Source organism: Harmonia axyridis, chromosome 1 (assembly GCF_914767665.1).
Source record: "Harmonia axyridis chromosome 1, icHarAxyr1.1, whole genome shotgun sequence".
Lineage (NCBI taxonomy): Eukaryota > Metazoa > Arthropoda > Insecta > Coleoptera > Coccinellidae > Harmonia > Harmonia axyridis.
In genome coordinates, this window is record NC_059501.1 from 28,909,998 (window position 1) to 28,934,262 (window position 24,265).

Genomic DNA, 24,265 nt, shown 5'->3' on the forward strand with positions numbered 1-24,265 from the left:
TCCGCATAGACCAATGACTTTACATAGCCCCACAGAAAGAAGTCTAGCGGTGTTAAATCACAAGACCTTGGAGGCCAGTTCACAGGTCCAAAACGTGAAATTAGGCGGTCACCAAACTTGTCTTTCAATAAATCGATTGTGGCACGAGCTGTGTGACATGTTGCGCCGTCTTGTTGGAACTACAGCTCCTGGACATCATGGTTGTTCAATTCAGGAATGAAGAAGTTAGTAATCATGGCTCTATACCGATCACCATTGACTGTAACGTTCTGGCCATCATCGTTTTTGAAGAAGTACGGACCAATGATTCCACCAGCCCATAAAGCGCACCGAATAGTCAGTTTTTCTGGATGTAACGGTGTTTCGACATACACTTGAGGATTAGCTTCACTCCAAATGCGGCAGTTTTGTTTGTTGACGTAGCCATTCAACCAGAAGTGCGCTTCATCGCTAAACAAAATAAAATGGACGTAGTGTGCGATACGTATTCCGCACAGAACCATTATTTTCGAAATGAAATTGCACTATTTGCAAGCGTTGTTCAGGCGTAAGTTTATTCATGATGAATTGCCAAACCAAACTGAGAATAAATCACTTGACAGTTGTTAAATCGGTTGCCATCTTGAACAGTAATGCCAACTTAAAGTTATATACCTCGAAAAAAACACCCTTCATATTCAGAATTACATAGAACTATCATTCCATTTTTGTCATTATACATATTATACACTTTGTAGTATCTGACAAGATCAATACAGTATGGAATGTTTCTAAATAGGACAAATTTTGATCAGAAACTGGGACATGAGACCAACCGTCTACGGCAAAGTTACCACCCTCCGCTAAGGAGGTGGAAGGTGTATATGGCAGCGACCACTGAGTTGAGAGAGAGAGGGCGCAAAGATTGGTTGAAAACTTTTCTCCAAAATGGTTACTCTGGTAGAGTGTTTCAACTGACCACTATGCAAAGTATTTGTCAATTGGGAAAACAACGTCTAAATTTGAATTGCAGCTTTAATAATTATGACGTGAATTAACCCTAAAATTTAGTCAATTTAGGAGGTGTCAGGCAAGGGAATTCTAATAATTTCAATTCAGATTATATCATTCGATATTTGATGGAATCATATTTAATTTATTCATTTGAAATCCATATTGGTTTAGAACACCATTGTTGATAATCAAAAAATTGAGCACATTGTGTACTAAAACGATACTTGCATATCACAAAAACAATTCATTTTTGATCATCTCGAGTTGGCTGGAAAAATCAATCAATCAAATTGACAGTAGTGAAAATGTTAAACTGTTGAAAAAATACTGAAATTGTTTGTGTTTTGTGTGTGTTTAAATTGTGAGTAATATAAATTATCCAATGGAAGAACGTCTCTACTTATTCGAGGTCCTCATAGACAGTATCTATTTTGATGATTGCGTATCGGAAATTCCACAAAAGAAGCAAATTGTTGTTAGTGTGAAATTGGGAAATATTGTCACTTTAGAGATACGATCTGAGACCCTACCAAATAGGGGTGAAGGTAAGTTCAAATGATTTTTTTTTTCAATGTTCAATGTCTAATGATTTTCATGACCACTCTCTTAGGCCTCTTTGAGATCTCTCAGTTGCTCAGAGCTTGTAATGTTAGAAGAGATGTGATACCATATACATAGCTACAATGAATGAATAACTTTCGTTTATAGGTTTGAGTAATTATTAGAGCATCTACACGTTTCATTGAAAAATTCAAGCTTCTTTTTTATTTTTCTTTTTATTCTCCTTTCGATCTAATGCCATCAACGTCTCAACACCAGGCTTCTCTATTCTTTTATACATACAGAATAAAAATTTCAATCTTCGTGCAAAATTTTGTATCCATAAAGTCGTTAGAATCATAGAAAATTCAAACAGAATATCGAAAAAATGATAAAAGCTCTGACCAGGAACTTTTGGGTGCTCATACATTAATGTCCCAATAGCGCCTTTAGAGACCTCATAACTGAATATAAGTTAATATGGGGCACAGTTAGCTCATGAATGAATGAGTGCTGAAGAGCTCTTCACTTCACATCTATAGGTGCTTCAATCATTTTTGTGTTCTCAAAATACCGATTGCATGAATGTAGTAGTTTCAGTTTTTAATCCAACAAACTTGTTTTTGACGATTTTTAAAGGTCTATATTTGGGCAAAATAATTAATGACATTGCTAACTCACACATTTCAGAAAATCACGGTTAGAGAACGAATGGATAACAACCACTCAGATTTCTGGCCCTATAATAGCTTCTTTCATTACAATTTCGTTTTGTATCTATTCGCCAAGCATTTTTCGAGTATTCTTCTCAAAAATTGAGTTCGTGTTGTTTGTTTACTATAATATTTCCATCTGAGTCTGTTAAGATTCCTTGTTACTGGCGAAGTTTCACCAGTGAGCTCTTTGACTTTACAGTACTGATTGAAACTGTAGTGTTTTTTCTGCAACTTCTCAATTTCATTGTATTTTTCATGATTTCTCCACATCACTCTTGACCACATATTTAAATTCTGTATTAGCAAACTCTGGGCAAACTTACAATAACTGGTTTTATATCCAGGCTCGACTTCATAAATTCTTCAAATCAATTTGCTAAAAAGGCACTGTTTAATTTATATTGAATTTTGTATTTACTATCCCTCGATACCAGTTCTGGGGTAGGATTCTGTAACTTTCGTTATCATAGCAAACGAAAGCGATAACGTTACGAAGCGAAGCTAAGCGGAGCGAATGCGGTATTCTGTAAGCGTCTTTTTCTTTATCGTTTCGTTATCTTTACGCTTTTACTTTCGTTGTCGGAGCTTACCGACTTTACACGAAGGAACATTGGCAACGTTGCAAATAAGTAGATATTTGAGCTACTGTAGGATTCTGCAGGTTTTGACATATGAGGTACATGAGATAATCTCTAATAAGAGCAATGAGATAAGAGTCCCTTTTATGGACTCTAGCTGTAATGTCCTTTGAATAATCCACAGTATTTAACTTGAGTATTGTCAGAAATTATATTTTGATTTATGACTCTCATTGGAAGTTACTTAACAAAGGGTTTCATACCATTTTAAACTGTTTAGTTTATCATTAAGAATGAATTAGCTAATTGAATACAGCACCTGAATGCAAATATTGAGTATTACAAAAAGCCTTATTTGAGCACTGGAAGAAATTCGAAATGGAACCTCGTTCAATGGATTATAATTTAAAACCTTCATTCTTATTCCAGTTACAAAACCTACCCATACTACAAAATAAGTTCGGGGAGTCAACTAATAGTGTGTATAGGTATAAAGAAATATTCATCATGTTTTCAATGATTCTGATCATCGACGAGGAAATCTCAAGAAGAGTTCGTCTAACTCTTACAAGAGAGGAGAATAGATTTCTTCGAGATAGAAGTGATCCATTTAACTTAACGGATGAGAGATTCATAGACGTTTTCCGTTTGTCGAAACATTTAGTTCACGTTCTATTCGATGAATTGAAACCATTTATGGATAATTATTGGAGGAACACGAGAACGCCATTTGAACAGCGAATATTGATAACTCTGAGATTTTTTGCCAGTGGAAATTACCAACGCGGTATTGGACAAGAATATTTGCTAGCAGTAAGTCAACCCATGGTCAGTCGTTGTGTTAGTGAAGTGACTAAATTGATTAACCATGTATTCCAAGGAAGAATTAAATTCCCTAATGATTCTGAGAAGACCCAAAATAAAAGGAAATTTTTTGAAAAATGTGGAATACCAGGAATAATTGGAGCAATCGACTTTACACACATAAAAATCTTGAAGCCATCAGAAGAAGAGCATTCCTTTTTGAACAGAAAAGGATATCACTCAATTAATGTGCAGTTGATTTGCAATTCTAATATATATTGTGAAGCAAAACATTCAAAATTATAACCTCGAAATCGAAATCATTCAAGTGTCATAATATGACGCTTAAGACTTGGTCACGTGGTAAAAGTAAACCAATCAAAAACGTCGTCGGACTTTTCGTAATGACAACGAACCCTAAAATGTTTCGTTATCGTCATGAGGTCGTTCTTTGCTTCGGCAAACACGACTATTGCCGAATCCCTTTACAGAATACCGAACCGAGCAAAACTGTCGTTTCGTCACGTTTTCGCTTCGCTTTGCCGTTACAGAATCCCACCACAGGATACTGTTTAGAGGATTATGAATGTTAATTGTTTTTTACTTATATATTTCATTCAATAAATCATTTCAAAATTATCAACGCTGATAAAATAATAATGTAGAAACACATAAGCAGAGAAAAAATCCTATTTTATGACAATTTCGTTTTTCGCAGGTGGTAACAAACGCATAGTCGATTTCAAATCCGGCAGATCCTATTTGGCACCCCTATTGCAGGAAGAGCTGCTGCAGGCTCTGGACACTCAAGGTTTAGAGGTCACCGTCGGGGTTAGAGGGGACGTGGTGCCCTTGGGTACGTCGAGCGCACCATGGGACGACTGCTTCAAGGAGATGGTGCAGGCCTCCCACGAGGAGTTCGTCACTCCCGTCTCGATAAACGATGATTTTTGTCTGATAGAGAATGGCGTGATAAAGGGCAACGTCCAGATGTTCTTGCGGTTGTCCTGCTTCGGAAAGAACATCCAGACGCATGTCGAGGTCCTGCAGGAGGGCGGAAACAGGCAGTTCCTGTTCAAGTCGCCCAACATGGCTACGACATTCATTTGTTCCAAGTAAGTCTGAACGATTTATGAATTTTTGCGCCAATTACATGGTCTTTGAAACTGAGTTTTCAAAATTAAATCATCAAAAGACATAAAATTTTAACGCCGGTAAGGTTAGCTCCCGGCCGGCCAGCTCCACGGGCACCATTCATTCCACCACAGTCAAACACACTTTCGTCATTTTCGATATTTGAATTGAATTTCTAGATGCGTGAATGTAATAAAATAAGGTTCATCTTATAGAGGAATGAAAAATCTAGCGAGTAGTAATTTTTCGTTCACATAGGCTACATCTAGGGATCAATTTCAGGATGGAATTGAAGAATTTCAGGATGGAATTGAAGAATTTCATGCCGGCCAAAGAGATTTTCGTGATTTTTATATTTTCCGAATGAGCGGCCAGAGATGAAATTTGGTCCATGTTATGAAGAATTGAAAAAGCCATAAATATTGAAATTTTCGTTCACATTGGTTACCCCTAAGGCCCCAACTCCACGACCTGAATAGTATGATATCGTGCCGGCCGGATAGATTTTCGTGTTTCTATGTTTTTCGAATAAGCGGCCAAAGATGAAATTTAGTCCATTTTATGAAGGATTGAAAAAGCCATAAATATTGAAATTTTCGTTCACATTGGTTACCCCTAAGGCCCCAGCTCCACGACCTGAATAGTATGAAATCGTGCCGGCCGGATAGTTTTTCGTGTTTTTCGAATAAGCGGCCATATGATATTTAGTGCATGGTATGAGGGATTGAAAAAGCAATAAATATTGAATTTTCGTTCACATTGGTTACCCCTGAGGCCCCAGCTCCACGACCTGAATAGTATGAAATCGTGCCGGCCGGATAGTTTTTCGTGTTTTTCATGTTTTTCGAATAAAAGGCCATTCTGGCTACATCGCCGGCGCGAGCAATTTTGACGCCTGAAACAAATAATTTTTTGGCGCCCCTGCTGAGAGTATCAATAAACACCCAAGACTATATTTTTTTAGAAATATGAAAGGGTGGCCACAAACTGGGGTAAATTGCCGCCCATCGAAAAGAGGCGCCTGAAACAGTAGCTTCACTGTTTCACCCCTAACGCTGGCCCTGTCTGGCTATACAGGGTGTTCCGTATCCCCCAACGTCAACATGGCGCATGCTGATAGCTTAGATCATGCCCGACCAGAATATCCAAATTTGATTTGAGTAAAAGTGTCTTACTTTTCGAGATATCGACAGTTTTATGGAAATCATCGAGATCTACAACTTAGCCATCGTTTTGATGATACAAATGTTGGTATTTTGTGATTCTCCTTTCGATCGGAAATTACATACGGATCAGGATACCCAACATGACTAAATATTTTCCCAAGGTGCCTATTAGTCCAGTAGACAAAGCAAAAAAAAAGAGTTCTGCTGGAAAAAATTCCGAACTCAATGAAACTTCTATAGGATATCTATATATCCTCTCCCCAAATACAGCATTTTAGCATAATACCCTACACAGTAGATAATGGAAAGTCCCAATTTTTGTGATCGTCCGGAATTTGACATGTTAGGGTCAGCTACAACACTCACTCACAAAACCAACATTTACTTCTGATCGACCGACACGAGCACACAGGCTTCTTTTTCGATCTTGTACTGCACCAGTTTCTTTTAGTTTCGAAAAACTTTTCAATTCCTTTTCTGTAGAAAGATCTATCTTTCGGAATAGGCTCCAACTGCGTCAATACCTTCTTCATTAGGGCCAAATTTCTGTCCCTGAAGCGTTGTTTAGAGGTCTGCAAAAAACTGGTAATCACTGGGGGCCAGATCTGATGAATAAGCTGGTTGGTAAAGCTGTTGGAAGAGAAATTCGTTCAATTTGAGCATTGTTTTCATCGATTTGTAGGGATACACGGCTTGGCTTGATATTCAAGGTAGTTGGCTCAAGCTCAAGCCAAGTAGCTTGAATATCAAGCCAAGCCAAAAATCCCTATCGATATGTGACAAGAAGCATCGTCTTGGTTGAAGAGAATTTTCTTTTGCATTTGGGGGCGTTTTTTCTTAATTGCTGAACTTACTCGATCCAATAACATTATGCAATATTCACTGTTGATGGTTTCGTCAATATATACTATATATACGACCCAAATTACGGATGCCATATCCTTGTCAGCTGATGTTTGAGATCTTTGTCGTTTTGGACTGCTGTCGCCGACTTCACTCAGACTCAGCTGATGTTCTCTTTGACTTAGGAGTGTAGGGATAAGGCCATGTTGAATGCAATGTCACACATCGATGCAGAAATCACTGTTTTTTTCTGCCTAAACAGCTCCAAAGAGAGTTCGGAATCGGCAATGAATTGTTATACTTTTGATCATCTGTGAGCAAGCGAGGTACCCATTTCGAGCAAAGCTTTCTCATAGACAAATATTCACGCAAAATAGTGAAAACCCTGCCTTCTGACATCTTCAACTGTACCGCTATCTCACGGAACTACACAATTTACGATCGCTCGAAACCATTTCATGGACTTTTTTGATGTTTTCTGAAACAATTGCTGAATTTGGACTAACAGAGCGATAGTTCTTCATACCCTGTCTAACCATTATTGTCGATGATGCAGAGCCTGAACAGCACTTATCAATTCATTGCTCTGCTTGCACATTAATTTTTTCTATAAAAAATTAGTTTCTATCCATTTTCCAAACAACAACAAATGTGCTGTCATGTGACTTTCAATATCTTGGTCCCTACTACACTTTATGTTCCGGAATTTTAACATTTGAAGCTTGGTTTCAACGAGAAAAAAAAAGTGGTTGGCACCGTCAGTGCCAATATGCTTCAAATCGGTTAATGATGATTCATCTCTGGTTTTGTCACTTAATACGTTTCTTATAACTAATTATTTTATCTTCCAGATACGGTGCTGGAACTTCCACAGACTTCCTACCAGTCGGTGCGCTCTATAATGCAGGCAATATACATAAAGGTGCAGCCTCTGGAACGAACAAGGCGGCATCTTGGACAGCTATGGTAGATCAGCAAACTAGCTTCTTCGAGAAGCGAAGCTCCGTTCAATCGGAATGCCTGTTTCCGGAATATTTGAACATAGTGCCGCCTGTCAAAGATTCTGCAATCACCTTCGATATTGTTTCCTTGAGAGCCAGACCAGAGGAGGAGAAGTTTCTGGACTTCTTGACCGGAAAGAAGTTTGGAGACATCACGGATTCGATACATTCATTCTCAATTGCAGGTATTGCATTAAAACGCTGGCCTTAAAGCTAGGTTGACATGGGTAGTGCATTTCATTAAAATTAGTTCTCCTGAATATACATACATAAATTAAATTATTCAATTAATTTTCATATACCCAAGACGCCATCAGGCTTGACCATAATGAAGGTTCTCTCACGTACCTCAGCCATAATTCTTGAAAACAATGATAAAAATGCTTGCGTTCGATGATTTCACACTCTTTTTCAGAGGAACGAAATGACGTATATTCGTATCCCCCTAACCTATTTGGCAAATTCATGTTGTTTCTTCGTCGGCCCAAAGGGATGCCGACCAGCCCTGATGACTTCACGTGTCTTTCAGCGTCAATCTAGATATTTATGACTATGATGCGGCTCCTTTTTGATGGGAATTAACTTTGTCGGTATTCCTGCCTGTTGTTTATGACCGAATTAAATCTCATTCCGAATTTCTAAACATGTGAACAATCGCAAAACGTTTGTGGCACTATTTTCATAGGACTTTTTTTATCCAATTAATCTCGCTTTTTCGTGTTCTCTTACCGTTAATACACAAACATTTTTGTCTTAGAATATTTTTATATAGTTAGGCTATATACAGGGTATCCCGGGAAGAATGCGACAAATGGATGCATAAATGAAGGTCATCATGAAGGACTCGTATCAAGATCGCCGTTTGCTATATACAGGGTGATGTTAACCTTATAAGTGAAATTTCATAGTTCAATAACTCTTTGAAGTGTAGTGACTCTACTATCGCCTTCCTGCAATATTTCTGAAATCGCGAACAAATCAGATCCGGTTTTTCTATTTTCGGAAATATTGGATCACCCTGTATGTGCTCTATGATTTTATCTCGAATAATTAATTCATAGAGAAAATTCAAAAATCATTATTGGCACTGTCATACAGGGTGATCAATAAACATTGCCTTATGAGTAGAATTTCATTGTGCGATAAAAATATCAGTAGAATTAAATTCGAATTTTGTAGATCGCAATTCCTGACGTCAAAGGAATACTTTTTTCTCTTACCATTTTTTCCGAATCGGCTTGGTTGAAAAGATATAGGTTGTTGGAAATCCATGAAAAAAATATAATTTTTAGTTATATCTCGCAAATGGAATGGAATCGGACATGTATTGCAAAGACTCACCCTGTATAGTTGAGCTATATATTTCAGCTGACTAATGTCTGTCAGATTTTCAAGCCATTTACCGATTTACATCCTTTGAAGAAAAAGTAGAGAGTTATTTCTGAAAATCTGACCAGAACAAGGCAACTGCACAAAAGTATCTGAAGCAATTTTGGCCGAAGAAAAACGGAAGTGCACGACTAACTTTCTTCAATTTTTTTTTACGGAAATGTCAAGGGTACAACTTCCCATAAGTGCAACACAAAATCGAAATACAGATGTGCTGGGATGAGTTTTTTCTTCTAATTTTTGAGTATTCCTGTGAAACCCAAAAAATTTATGACATAGGCTTTTAATTGAAAATTGTGATATTTAGTACATGTACTAAAAATTTATTTCATCCGTTGAAACCCAATAAACATATTTTGGGAAATATTTTCAAAGTCGTATGTAACAAAAAAAAATTTTACAAAGTATCACAAACCTAGTACAGCACAATTCAGTTAAAAAAATCGAAAATAACCCTTGTCTTCTTCCACTATGGTCGCTCAAAGACCACGAAACACGTTAAATATCTAACATATTTGATATCCCATTTTACGTTCGTGCCGCCTTCGAAACGGTTTGTTTCGAGAATAGTTTCACAACTCCTCCGTTCACACGAGTCGATCTCCACACATAACTAACCTAACCTCGCTTGTGCTTCACTACCCGTGTCAACTAGGATAAATCGTTCATTTCGTGAATATTCGCTCGACTCTTCCGTTGACACGGGTCGTTTTCCATGTATTTTTGAATCACAGCTGTGATCCACTAGCCATGTCAACCTGGCTTAATACAGCCTCTTGTAATTCCGAAATGGCCAAAAGATCTGGCAATAACGGATGTGTGTCCAATAGCGTTAATAGCGTTTCATCGGTTTTCCTTATAATTTGATCGATATGAAGTGTTAATTAGTTTGGGGAAATTGTTAAGAGAGCAGTGTTGACCTGTGATTTGATGATACCGTGTTTGGTATCGAAAAAAAAATACAGATGAATCAGTGTAATTGATTCTTCTCGTGTGTGCATAAATCAGTTACATCTCTCTCGGATCTTGGAGTCATCATATCAGCGAATTTGTCTTGGTCAGAACACGTTACAGCTATTTCTTCTTCAGAAGACATATGAACGATTTAATCCCACACCTGCAGGGTTCTTTACACCACATAATATGTTCGAGCCATAATCGAATATGTTGGCCAGGTGTGGGCTTCTGTGCTGACCCGTGATATTATTATCTAGAATCCATCCAGCGAAGAGCTACTAGAATTCCATACGGCACAAGAAGACCAAGCTATGAGAGGATTGCTACAATGCTCATCACTTAGTGTGCTGATCTTCGTCTGAGAGTGGACTTAATAACTCTTTACAGAGCACTGCGATCAATGTTGATCTGGCTCAAATCATTTGTCTTAATTCGATTCCCGTCTGCGCGGACATAACTTTAAATTGGCCAAGGAGAGGTTCCGGTCCAGCAGAGAATACTTCCTCCCAAACAGGATAGAATCGACTACTGCTAGCCATAATGAGTGCCCAGTTTGTGAATGGTTTCAAAAAAGCTTTGGAATGATGGTTCGCAAGTATTTCTCTGTGAAGACTTATTGTGTTATTGAAGCAAGAAGATTATTTTGTCTTCATTTTCTAACTATGACAATTCTTCTCATTCATTTCATTATTTGATTTTATAAATTTACATCTCCCACATCTTGTATATTTAATAATGATAATAATTGTGTTCACGTTACTTTGATTGGAAATTTCACGAAAATGGCTCGTCGTTTTGTTTTATGACGGATGTAATTGTATTCACAATTTTGAAATTCACTTAACAAATTTTTGTCTCAATACTAAAGAAAAACATGATTTGTTTGACTGCAATTCGCAATTTTTCAAAAAATTTGTTGAGATTGTTCAACTACCGGTTTACATAAAATGAATTACGAAAATCTATATCTTCTTCCTTAGCTACATGTATGTATGTATTAGAGGGATCCTCCTCCAGTTACCACCCACATCCTATTCTGCTTGGCTCATATTATGTAAAAGACAATTCTCATACCTTCCATTTTTTTAATACCCCATTATTTGTTCATCGACAACAAGTTTGCTCCTGATTGGTATTTTAGATGTCACTGGAAACTTTTTTGTTTCGGATTCAGAAATATTTGTATTTTTTTACAAATCTCATTCAGAGAAGACTTCAAGAAAATGAGGGTACAGTGTAGTTCTATTCCTTCTGGAAATCGGTAGAGGACTCTAACCGAATTACTGTTCCCGCAGTTTTGTCTGAATAAGATCTGTACCATTGAAAAAAATATCTCTTATATTTTTTGTCATGATAGAGATATTTAAAGCCATTGAAAATATATGGGGTGAGTCATTTGAAAAATTCAAAGTCTTATTTCTTATTCCAAGATGATTGACCATTATATACTCAGACTCTGACTATAGGCCTACTTCCAGTACTTAAAATATGTGACTTCTTCATACAATACTTCACTGAGGTTAATATCACATAAACAATTGACATTTTTTTTCAGAAGCTACCACAAACAAAATATTGAAAAAAAATGCTATACCTTGGTTTTCTATCATTCCGAACTGAAGTAATACATGAATGTTGGAAAGAAATAAATAAATAAAAGAGAGGGCTGAACATTATAACTTCAATTTTCATTTCCCTATAGGATCATTAGGACAGCTTGATTCCTATGGGACATAAAGCAGAAAATTTCTGCTATACGTATTCACCTACGAAACCCTATAACAAATAATAGAAATTTTGGAGATGGTATAGAGACACAAGTGAATTAAACTACGTGCAATATCATACTTAATCTTTTCAATTAGAATATAAAAATTTACAATAGAAAAACAATGTGAGAATACAATTCAACATAAAGAAATGAAATTCATACTGTATTTCAGTATGTGGGACTCATCGTCCTTTGGAAATTAATCATGTTTGTGCTTGAAATAGGATGATAAAACTCAATACTCGAAGTGTCACCAAACAATGACGATTATAAACTGCCTAAAAATCGAAGAAGGACTGATATCCGAATCAAATGAAGAAATAATTAATTATATTTTCCTTCAACAGATGAGGAGGGCAACGAACGAATCATATACTACTTTGACGATAGCAAGAAAGACACCGCCGCCGGCACGAAGGAATCCAAAGCTTGTCAATGCCCTAAAACTCCAGTTTACTGCAAGCACGTCTACGCCGCCATCGAGAAATACGAGAAGACCCACCCCGATATTATGGTATTCGGGAAGAAAGTCAAATACGATAAACTACAGAAAAGCAAAGAAGCCTCCCTGGCAGAGAAGAGCGATTCAATATTGAGGTTGAGAGGAGGGCACGACAAGGAAGAACCGTATGTGCACAAGAAGACTAAAGGTTGCTACAACCCGTGCTGCAGAATGGCTTTCAAACTGAGATCTGTCGGTAAAAGTCAGGTGGAAGAAAATAATCCGGTAGAAACGAAAGATGACTATTTCTGCGCAGATTTTTTCTGCCCCGAAAACAACAGGAGGAATGTTGCCCTTCAAGTTAAATTTTCCGAAGACGACGTGCCGTCTAGCTATATCTGTCGTAATAGATACTGCCCGGCAGCTAAGATGTTCAAGAAATTAGGACTTGGTCCGCTTGCTACGGAACGTTGCCAAGGTTGCCTGTATGGTCCTGTTAGACCCCCTGTACAATATGGTCTCTCGCAAACATACGGAACCTTCGATACCTACGGGCCTTACGGGATTTTCTTCAAAACTAACACCCCGTATATGCAAGGAGAAGGAAGAACTTTATCCAAAAAGCGTCCAGTACTCAGATTGAGAGGAGGAGGGGCGGAGTTTGACTCGTCAGAATCAGATCCATCGAGATTGAGAGGAGGAGCACCGTGGAAATCACCGATTGTTGAATGTCAAGAGATCATGGAGCAATTCGACAAAATTCTGGGAGAGTACAGAACAGCCTTGGAGTCCGGGAATAAAAAAGAAAGAGACATCGAGGAATATATGGAACCTTCAACAACGGCGAATTGTGGACACCCGAGGTGCACTTACATATCCGAACCAGCGTTGAAACCAATTCATTGGGACTGTCCCGAACCTCTACCCATTGGAATTTGTAGAAATCCCAAATGTCCTTATCTTCCCGAAGACTTGAAGAGAATCGGAAGGATACTGGCTTCTAGAGGCCACTATCAGGAGGAAACGAATACAAACTATCATACAGCAGCGAAGAGCACACCAGAATTTACAAGACAAACAAATTACTCTGGTCAACAATGCCCATTTTACAATCCCCCAAAAATCGTGAACATGATGCAGTTCTGCAACTTATCCCTACCGAACATGAAACAATCTAATTCTTGTTGCTCGAACCCGAACTGTCCTCTCAAAGGCATCGTTTCCTCGTGTTCTAATCCGGATTGTCCTTTCGCTCATGGAGTAATGGGACAAGCTTGTTCTAATCCCGACTGTCCGTTCAGACAGGCCAGTTTTTCAGCTCCGTGTTCTAACCCCGATTGTCCTCTACGAAAAGGAGATCTATCCGAGCCCTGCTCTAATCCCGAGTGTCCCTTCAAAGGATCCAATATTTCTGAGGCTTGCTCGAATCCCGACTGTCCTTTCAAGAATGCGTCAACGCCCGGCGGTCGCGTATCTGAAGAAAGTTGCCACAACCCAGACTGTCCTTTCAAAAAGAAATCCGAGTCGGTGGAGGTCTGTGAGAATCCAGATTGTCCTTTCAAAACTAAAGAAAGTACCGCGCCGGTATGGGCTGATCTTTGCGACTTGACCACCGAATGCAAATGTAACAATCCTAACTGTCCCGCTCAGAAGGAAATTTGTAGCAATCCAGAATGTCCTTTCAACATCGAGAAGCCGGAAGTTTGCGGAAACCCCAACTGTCCATACAAATCTCAACCATCAGCCAAAAAGAAGGGAATTTGCGGTTCGCTCACAAAATCCTTCTGTGGGGATAAAACCTGTCCTTTCCACGAAGGAGCAGGCGAAGAAAAAGAGGAGGGCGAGAAAGGGCAACAGTCCACAATAGGAGGTGGCGACGGTCTCGCGAGTCACGTGAAGGATGAAAAAATAAAAGTTCAAGGTACGGCCATCGAAGAAGGTGCACTCGAGATTACCAAAGGAGACCGACCTTCTCATTACGACATGGTTCCTTGCACCTTAGCCACTTGTAAGTTTATGGGTGGAAAGTTAAAATGTGAAGATTGCGCCACATTGACGGAAGGAAGGAGGCACGCACCCTGTCCTAAAATTTGTCCGGGAGATGTGAAATGTCCTCTTGCTATCAGTGGCGTCAGTACACATCATAAAGACATAAAGAAGCCGGAAACTACTAAGCGAGCTCTGAGGAAAGCCAGGAAACAGTTCGCTTACCATTTCGGAGATAATTATCCAGGGATCCACATGGGCCATAAACATTGTGTTATTTCGCCGTTTAATGTCCCTCCAAAAATGGGCTGGTTGTGGAATGTCCATACTCCCTGCCTACAACTAAGGGTGAGTAATTCAAGAACCTACTAGATATTTATGTGAGCTCGTTCTATTGATCTGTAATTTTTGTGTTTTGTGCCGTATATGAGTCCCGATTTGACCCATTGATAAAGAATTCTCAGTAAATAAATGTTTCATCTAAAAATAAAAAACAAACAAAAAGGGCAAGTGACTTGAAATTCCTTCTTCTACTACAAAGGCACAAGTGTCTATTACCAACTTGCCTATTCCTGATTGGCGGTGAGATTATCGCTTCATCTCCTTCGTGGTCTTTCCATACTTCTTCGAATAAGTTGGTGCCATGCTTTTCTTTCCATTATTTGTTGGTCCATTCAATTTATGTGCTCATTCTACTCCTTCTTTCTACCTAGCACTCAATCGTTGATATTATCCGTTTTACATGTTCGTCTTATGTTGTCCCTTGGTTCTCTGTCTAGTGAAGTCTTTGAGGATTCTTCGTAAGATCTTCGTTTCTCCAACCTCCAAGAACTTTGTGGTTGTTGGAGGTTGTTATAGGTCTTATGACAATTTCATGTACTTGTGCCTTATTCTCAGTATGTAGATATTTGTTGTTCCATAATGTCATTCAAGCAACCAGCCACCCTCAGTGTTTTGTTTGTTTGTTGTCTCACCTCACCTCCTACTAAACATCTCCATATCTAGAGAGCTATATGCTCAGGTATTCAAATTTCCTGCTGTTTTATTCGATCATCGACAACAATTTTGCACCTAATTGGTATTTTAGATATTGTCAAGCTTGAAATTCAGGGTACTAAATGCTCCGATTTACTTCGATAATTTTGTGAATAGAATGAGATATTCAATGATCATATTTCAGAGAAAAGTAGTTATACCTATAGACTTTTGATCAAAGATTCTTTTCCACGATTAGCAGCAATCTCGTCGAAGGAAACAGATTGATCCAAACTAGAGTGGTTTTAAACATTTGCACTAACGGGACTAGAAATAATGGTATGCCCACTGATTAGATTTTGTTTATCAAAATTCAAGCGACGTGAACGTGTAAATTGTCTCAAACATTATTACATCCCTTAATTTCCTTTTATATTATTCAGTTACATCTAAACCATTCTTATGTGTGTCTTGAACTCCTTACCCAAATCTTATTTATTCAATATTAACACTAAAAATGGCAGGTTGATACCTTAAAATTTAGGCTTTCAGATATCCTCCATAAATTTTTGTGTTGACGATAAAAGTTCCAAGTGAAAAACGATTCTTTCAAAGAAAATCTATCAACATAATTTCTTTGTGAAGCATTGGATTTCTTGAAATAGATCTATGATTCTTCAAATCAGACAACCGTTATGTTGTTTATAGTGTGAAATTTTTTATTGACATTGATTCATTAAATGGTTAGATAAAATAATAGACATTTGCAATTTCTAACCATACTAGGTTCTGATAAGGCCCTTAAATAAAGATTAAATTGAACTTCAGGATAGGCTCAAAGATGTTCGGAGAAATGAGAGATGTGCAGGGTGTTCCAATTCAATGCTCACTGAAAACATCTCGATAACAATAAAACTTATTATTCTTGTCATCTTATTTCGAAAAAAGAGATCCTGGGTCCTTGAAGATTATAATTCTCGAGATGATTTCAGTGAGCATCGAATTTGGGACAAACTATAGATCACCAGTGTATACGTCTACAATTGAGATAAAGTTAAAACTTTTTTTCTATTCTTCTCAAAAAAATACCAATCAATTTCAACATAAAGATCTTTCTGAGCCGTATTTTCTGTTTCTGCAAAACAAACTCTTGCTGATCTGCTTGCGAGGTTAGGACGACTTTCTATCCCTGCAAACCGGTTTTTAATTCTTACGGGGCATTCGAATATTAGAGCTTCATCATATTTGCGACAACTTTTCACATTACTTTTAAAATTCTTGACCAATATAAAAGTTCTAATATAAGTACAACAAAATAACAATGAAATATTTGTCAATGTAACGTTATATTCAACTAAAAGAACTCGACGTCTTCGTACGACATTGTGATTGACAGCCGGTAATTCTACATAAACTTTCACTTCTAGCAGCTTTCAAGAAAGCCCCCTATTTCATTCGCGCTATATGTCATATTTGAGAAATATAAGTTTCTTATCAAAATTAGTCAGGAACACATATTTGTTTCAGCAAAGAAAAGGTTGGAGACCTGGGGCCATTGGCAAAACGATCTTAGAAGCTATCCAAGCCCATCGTAGGGCACAGAACATGGCCCCTCTAGAGGAGTTCACCAAGAGGAGGAGAAAGAAGAAATTTGGTGGCGGTGAAGAATCTGAAACTGAAATGGTCCATCCCAAACCCACACTTCAAATAAAGAGAAAGGAGGGTGTATACTACATCACTATGAATCCACTAAAAGATCCTAGATCCCTGGTTCCAAACGAAAATCCATACATGGAAACAACACCTTTACAATTCCGAATAATGAAAGCAAAAGAGACCAATGAATACAAATCTTGCGTCTGCAATGATCAAGGCATAGTCTACGAACCATCCGAGTCATCTTCAGATAGCGAGCTGGACATTGAATTCACACCGCCTGCTGGAATCATACGACCAGAGAGATTCGTGAAGACAAAAGATGTCATTCATATCGACACTCAATATAACTCGAACGACATCGTGTCATCTTTCGATAAATTGAACAAAGGAAAGGGTAAAGACGACAACGGCAAAAAGCCAGAACAGGAAAACGGGAAAAAGAAGGGAAAGGGTGATGGAAAGGACAAAAAGAAGAAGAAATAAAATGAGGAGAGAGACAACAACATTTGAATCTTGTGAATCATAACCATATACCAATTTACGGAAAATAAAGTTCTGGAAAAATCTTGTTGTCTATTACTTCGATTACTTTCTAATCGTATATAATCAAATCAGAAAATAATTATAATTGAATACATCACACCATTTCAATCACATAACTACTAAAATTTGGTTTTCTAGTTTCCGATTATATGAAAAAGGTTACTTCATATTTAAAGTATCATTAAAATTGATGTTATTTATTCTTCCACAGATCTGAAGAAGCTAGGAAGAGCTATACAGCAGCAATACAAATATGGAAATAAGAACATTCAGGACAATAAACACCTTTTTGAAATCAGAACACCACTGAGACTCAGAGGTGGGGGATCACCAGAAGGAACACCTGTTCGGAGCGCTAGGCTCAGAGCTGGTGCACCGTCTAAATCGCCAATGGCCGAATGTCGAGAAGTAATGGAACAGTTCGATAAAATACTGGCAGAATACAAAAAGGCTCTTTCACCTTGCGGGGAAATAGCCTGCAATTACAACCAGAACGTTACCGAGGATCTATGCAAGAAATCGTGCGGTATAAAACCGGAAATGGGCACCAACACCGCCGGTTGCGGTCTGCCAGAGTGTCAGTATGCCAAATACAAATCTGCTCTCATGGCCATGGATGCGGATATAGAGAAGCAGTTCATAGGTCCGGCTATTTTGGGTAACTGTGGACATCCAAAATGCTCCTATATGGCCGAGCCGGTTCTTCCACCTATCCATTGGGACTGTCCCGATCCTCTGCCTGTCGGAAAATGCAAGAACCCGAACTGTCCCTATGGATCCAACGAACTAAAGAGCCAAGCACGATTTTCCTCCACCAAAGGACCTTGCGGAAGCGATCAGTGTCCTTATGCTCCCCCCGCGCCTTGTATTTCTCCCAACTGCCCCTTCAAAAACCCACCTCCCTGCTTACCACTCAAACAAGCGGCTTCCGGCAAAACTGATGGTTCCAAACCTAAAGGAAATGACACCTGCTCCGGATGTCCTTTCGCCAATCCTCCCCAAATAGTGAATATGATGTTTTGCGACAATCCAAATTGCGAAGCTTTGAATGCTGCAGCGTCGGCAGGCGATTGCGGTAGAAGGGACAAAGTTTGTGAGAGTCCTAACTGTCCTTACAGAGACCTCCAGAACGAGTGTTCAAACCCTAACTGTCCACTATTAATGAACGAAAAGAGTTCCGAGGTTTGCAACAATCCGAATTGCCCGTTCGCCAAAATGTCCACGCAATCGCCGATGCAGAGTTGTTCCAATCCCAATTGTCCCTTCGCCGGCAGCTCAACAGATGCCAGTTCAGGGAGCAAGAGCAGCTCCCTGTCCTCGGCCTGTTTGAATCCTGATTGCCCGTTCCGGAGCACCGGGAAGGACAAAAAGGAACCGCCGAAAGAAACCTGTGCTAACCCGGAATGTCCCTTCAACGTGCCGTCTGTGGAAAGCTGCAAGAATCCCGAATGTCCTTTCAAAAATAAAGGGTCGGAAGAGTCAACGGAAAGCTGCGATAATCCCGAATGTCCATTTAAGAAAGGGTCGAAGATCTCTGCCGAAAGTGAGGAATCCGAATGCGTGTGCGATAATCCTACTTGTCCCAGTAAGAAGGACACCTGCATTAACCCTAACTGTCCTTTCAACCTTAGAGGCTACGGAATCTGCACCAATCCGGACTGCCCCCACAAGAAGGATGCCATGGGAAGAGATTTGGGCTTTTGTGCAACTCCCGATCCATCATTCAACGAATTTTGTGCAGATAAAACATGCCCGTATCACGATAAGAAACTGGACGTGGCTGAAGCGGAAGCCGGGAAAGACGAACCAAAAAGGTTGGATCCAAACGCTCATGGCATATCTATGATGCGTATTGGGAGTAAAGAGGTGATGGTCGAAGAAGGGGTGGTGGAAAGAACGATGGGCGATAGACCGTCGGTCTACGACATGGCTCCGTGTACAATAAAAACGTGCAAATTCATGGGAGGTCATCTCCCTTGCGTGGACTGCGGGGTTGGGACTGAGGGCAAGAAGCGAGGTCCTTGTCCGAAGACGTGTCCAGGTTGGTATCGCAAATCTTGTATGTATATCTTTTCATGACTTAACGTTGGCGAATTCTAGGCGATCCGATATGTCCATTGGCCACAGCCAGAAAGTCCAAGAGACCTCCACGACGCAAAGACCCACTCTACAAAAGAATCTGTGCCACTAAAAAGAAAAAAATTGAGGATTATGGAGATATGAAATATCCGGGATTCAAAATTGGTCATAGGGAATGCGTATTGCCTTATTTCTACGTACCTCCCAGAATGGGCTGGCTGTGGAACATTCACACGCCCTGCTTGAGTCTCAAGGTAACTAATTTCTGAAAAATTTTATATTTCTCGGAATCAGTAAATTCCAAGAAAATTTTCTAATGTCTAGGCAGCGAAATTAGTATGAAAGCTGTGAATACATTCCCAGCTTGTGAAAGTACCACAGGAAATTATCAACTAATTGAGTAAACAATTACCCAATTCGAAATTTTATTATATTAATTAATATGAGAATTATAAAGATACAAAAATGGAATATGATAACGTACTTCAAGAGTTCATTATCGATAATCAGTGCAAAGCACTTTCGTAATTATGAAATTCATCTGATAATTCCAATTCTAATCTCAAATTTTCTATTGAAACTCAGCAATGAGAAAATTTGATATGACAAGCCATAAATTGGGATCATCAAAGTGGACTGAGATCAAGAAGTTTTAATCTACTGAGAGTCTTGGTTCAGAATATACAGGATGATATTCGGATAATGAGTGAAATAAGTTTTTCACTAATCTGCAGACCAGTTTCAAATTTTGCTCTAATAATCCTCAAATTAGAAAACTTAGGTTAGAAGTAGATAAATTTCAGACTTTTTCTATTGACATTAGTAATTCACGGCTTGACTTGATATTCATGCAACTTGACTTGAGCTCGACTTAATATTGAAGAACTACTACTTGACTTGAACTTGAATTGATTTCAAGTCAATATCAAGTCAAATAGCTTGAATATCAAATCAAGCCCTGAATCCCTAATTGACATAAATATCAGACCTCCTGTACATGAACACTTTAAAATTTCTTAATTTCTATGACTATAAAAGAAAAGCAATTCAATAAGGAATCCAAAAACTCATAGAGGGTGATAAATTAATTTTTCGTTTTATTATTGTTTTTTATTATATTTTTTCTATTGGCTTTATTGATATTGCGCTCTGTAATGTATAAAATATCACAGTTTTTTTTATCGTTCATTTCAGACCATAAAACAGTGGTAAAAAACACCCAACCTTCCATCATGGCTTCATAGCCATTTTTATTTCAAAGCTAGTTTTTACGATCCGTATTATTCATAAATATTCTTATGGAATTTTCTTGTATTATTTCTTTTTCCAGGACTTTAATTTCCGTATATGATATATCTTGAAAAGTTCTTATATTTTGGGATCAAATATTCACGACTCGTAACGAAGCAGAATATAGGTACATCACTGACGAACGAAATAAGACAAGCGTAATCCGTAGTGCGTAGATGAAGCAACAGCAGCTTACTTCAAATTTTGAAACAATTTAGCCCTTCAGTCTATGGAGGCAATTCTCAAGTGCCATTGATCGTTCCTAAGTCAAACATAACAGTAAGATAAAGCTGTGTTCATACAGAGTATCAGTTAGAGAGGGATGAATATTACATGTTGATGAATTAACGAACTATATATGTGGTCTATAAGGGTGCAATCAGTGCACTGACTTCACGTCAGCGCTTCCCAGATGTTTCAAAATTAATTTCCTATATCCTGTTATTTTTTCAAGCCGAGAAGAGGTTGGCGACCAGGTGCCATCACAAAGACCGTTGCAAGAGCAATATTGAAGCATAAGAGAGCAAATTCCTCAAATCCACAAGAAGAAAAGAAAGTCAAGAGGAGGAAGAACGATGACGACTCTGAAAATGAACTTATATGCCCGAAACCAACTCTAGAAATCAAGAAACGAGAGGGAATATACCATATCACTATGAACCCGCTAAAAGATCCCAACACGTTGCAGATGAATGAGAATCCTTATCTTGATTGCACTCCGATGCAATTCAAGGTGGCCAAAAATAATCTCCTGGATCCTAACTGCGTATGTACTGATGAGGGAGAGTTATATAAGTCAGATTCTTCATCTGACGATGAGTTAGACATACAGGTGACAACACCAGCTGGTATAATCCATCCTGACAGATCCAATCAGAAGAAAGAAGTCAAAGTGAAGCAGACGCAATACAGTGAAAAAGATATTCCCCCTCCGCCTGAGAAATTGAAAGAGGCGAAGGATGGAGAAAAGGGTAAATCAAAAGAAGGGGGAAAAGGAGGAAAGGATAAAAAAGACAAAGGCAAGAAAGGAAAGAAATGATAAACATTTTCGCATTTCATAATAGTTCCAATGATCTGTGAACGATTCATGATTTAACGTATTTGTAAATAAAAATATTTCTACACATATTCGAAACAAAATAATAAAAGATGTCTTGTTAAATGTGGTGTTTGAATTTTTACGAATGTACCTTTATTGATTTGTACCATCATATATGGCATGGAGACCATATGCCCTATTGCCCCCTCTAGATTTTTAAGTATCTAATTGATATTGGTTCAACAAAAAGAGTCTAGATATGCAGCCAATTAAACCTTAAAAAATGTTGGGAAATTCAGAAGCACTGATTGAATATTCTATTGTATAACAACAAGAAAAATAACTTAAAATTCAATTGGTGGTTAAAACAATCGAAGATGTCTCCTTTCTACTCATAATTATCCCAGTTAGTCTGTTATTCCAACAAGGGTCACAATCAATTACTTTTTTTAAGAGTTGTTCAGGTTATAACTTGTCTTTCTTCCTTTCTTTTCTATCTTTCATTAAGCTTATCGACAATCTTTTTGATGAATGTCACCGACTCTCATTTGATTTTTGCTGCGGCTTCCCCCATACTCCCGATGTGATTTTTTTTCGATGTTTCAATCAAAATGCCCCCTTCAGATAAACTAATGGTGGTTTCTCCCTGTAAAATTTCCTAGATCTATTGTAAAAATTGATTGCTGTCTGAAATCATTGCAATAGCATAATATTTTGATGGCTAACAGACAATTGTTTAATTCCGGAAAAAGTACCTCCCTGAGCGGGACTCGAACCCGCAACCTCCGAATCACTAGTCCAATGTTCTTTACCTCGTACTTTTTTGTCAAACATTCGCTGTTCGTTAAGAAATTAATAATGCTATATTCAGAAGTGGCGGAAGGCACAGTAATAAATCATACACATAATTCCTAACTTTTAAACTAATAAAAAAGCTCTAAATTTCTGAGAGGTCTCACAGAGGCCTAGTAATCCTAGGAGATAAGAAAAAATTTAAAACAAACAAAAATAAAAAATAACATAATTATTTAACCAAATATTCCCAAAAAGGAATAACAATCCAACTTAAGATCATTAAAACCACTGAAGTAAAATCAGGACTATTATGCGATTCTTCATCTTTTTTGAGCGCTCGTTTAATGATGAATCGCAATAGAAGTCCTGAAAAGTAAATACCAACTTTTTTCAAATTTTGCCATTCATGAGACTGGAAACAAATCTATAAACATATTATTATTGTTGCTTCTTGTGCTCATTGTATCAATTCATCACGTTGTCTGTAATTTTGAAATTGTGTGTCGGGAATGGTCTCGAATGATGAGGATCCTCTTACTAATGACGACTTCATGATCGAATTTAAGAATGTCCAGTCGATAGGTCCCAAACTAAAACTTGAGATTTTCAAGGTAGTAGGTCCAGATCTCGAATGCCGTGGTTGAGTTCGAAATTTGGTTTTTTTGCTAATTGAAATATGGTATTCAGAAGTGAAATAACAATTTCACTTTCAGTTTTTATGAAATGGCAAAGCTCTGGCCGTCATGGGCTCCTGTGCTATTAGTGAAATTGGTTATAATCATTAAAACTGTATGAAGTATGAACATCGCTATTGATTTCTCAGTAATTAGGTGGAATTAATTAATTCAAATCAAGAAAAAAAAAGTGGGATCCAGTGGCGACGCTAGGGGGGCCCCCTAAAATTTGACATACTAAGGCTATAAGATTAGCAGAACTTCAATTTTGCTTTACTTTGGCCCCCCAAAAAAAATCCGGCCTCCTCTTGGCCACCCCTGTTTTTGAAAGCTGGCGTCGCCACTGGTGGGATATTGCGAAAAACGCTATAAGCATCACGAACGTTAACACATTCCGATCACGAACGATAACTACAACTAAACAAATTTAATTTATACTTTCGGTTAGCTGTATGAAATATTTTCTTATATTATTGGCTCTCCGTCAGGCAGATATGTATTCTATGATGGAACTTACTTCTATGTCCTGGTTTCCATTGGGAAGGCAGTGTCTTTTGTTTCGAGAAAAATGCCAAAACAAGTGGCATGAAGAGAGAAATTCCAACAACCAAGCCTCCGGCAAGAACAATAGCACCAAGGTCGATGTTTATCAAGGATCCCTGAGCTAAAGCCATTGACTTTTTCACCGGTATGGTGATAAAAGGAACTGTAAAATCCAAATCAACCTGAAAAGTAGATGATATTAGAAATCTCCACTTAAGTTGCATAGAATATATTGTATTGTTCGATATTGAATCGAATTTTCGCGGGTTGTTTTTGAATTGACGGAGTACGAGGATTTGAGAGGAATTATCTCTATATTGAAATTCTTTCTAAGATCCTGACTTCCCC

At 38.2% G+C, this 24,265-nt stretch overlaps 2 protein-coding genes across 4 annotated transcripts in view; one reads left to right on the forward strand and one right to left on the reverse strand.

Moving 5' to 3' along the window:
* The window catches only part of LOC123684312, a 28,366-nt gene that overhangs the window by 2,432 nt on the left and 1,669 nt on the right, over positions 1-24,265 (reverse strand). The window contains exon 2 of the mRNA XM_045623527.1: positions 23,892-24,099. Coding sequence (XP_045479483.1) covers positions 23,892-24,099 — 208 coding nt within the window. The remainder of the gene's footprint in view (positions 1-23,891; positions 24,100-24,265) is intronic.
* LOC123684295 lies at positions 1,263-22,028 on the forward strand. 3 transcript variants are annotated; one of them, XM_045623505.1, is made up of 6 exons: positions 1,264-1,538; positions 4,350-4,746; positions 7,626-7,960; positions 17,709-19,538; positions 19,598-19,830; positions 21,321-22,028. In XM_045623505.1, exons 1-6 carry the CDS (start codon positions 1,376-1,378, stop codon positions 21,903-21,905), a joined length of 3,543 nt encoding a protein of 1,180 aa, XP_045479461.1. In that variant the 5' UTR covers positions 1,264-1,375; the 3' UTR covers positions 21,906-22,028. The 3 variants fall into 3 exon arrangements, with proteins under 3 accessions (XP_045479471.1, XP_045479453.1, XP_045479461.1); XM_045623515.1 differs by lacking the exons at positions 19,598-19,830; positions 21,321-22,028 and adding an exon at positions 12,240-14,668 and having other exon boundaries at positions 1,263-1,538; positions 17,709-17,846; XM_045623497.1 differs by lacking the exons at positions 17,709-19,538; positions 19,598-19,830; positions 21,321-22,028 and adding exons at positions 12,240-14,668; positions 16,823-17,519 and having other exon boundaries at positions 1,263-1,538.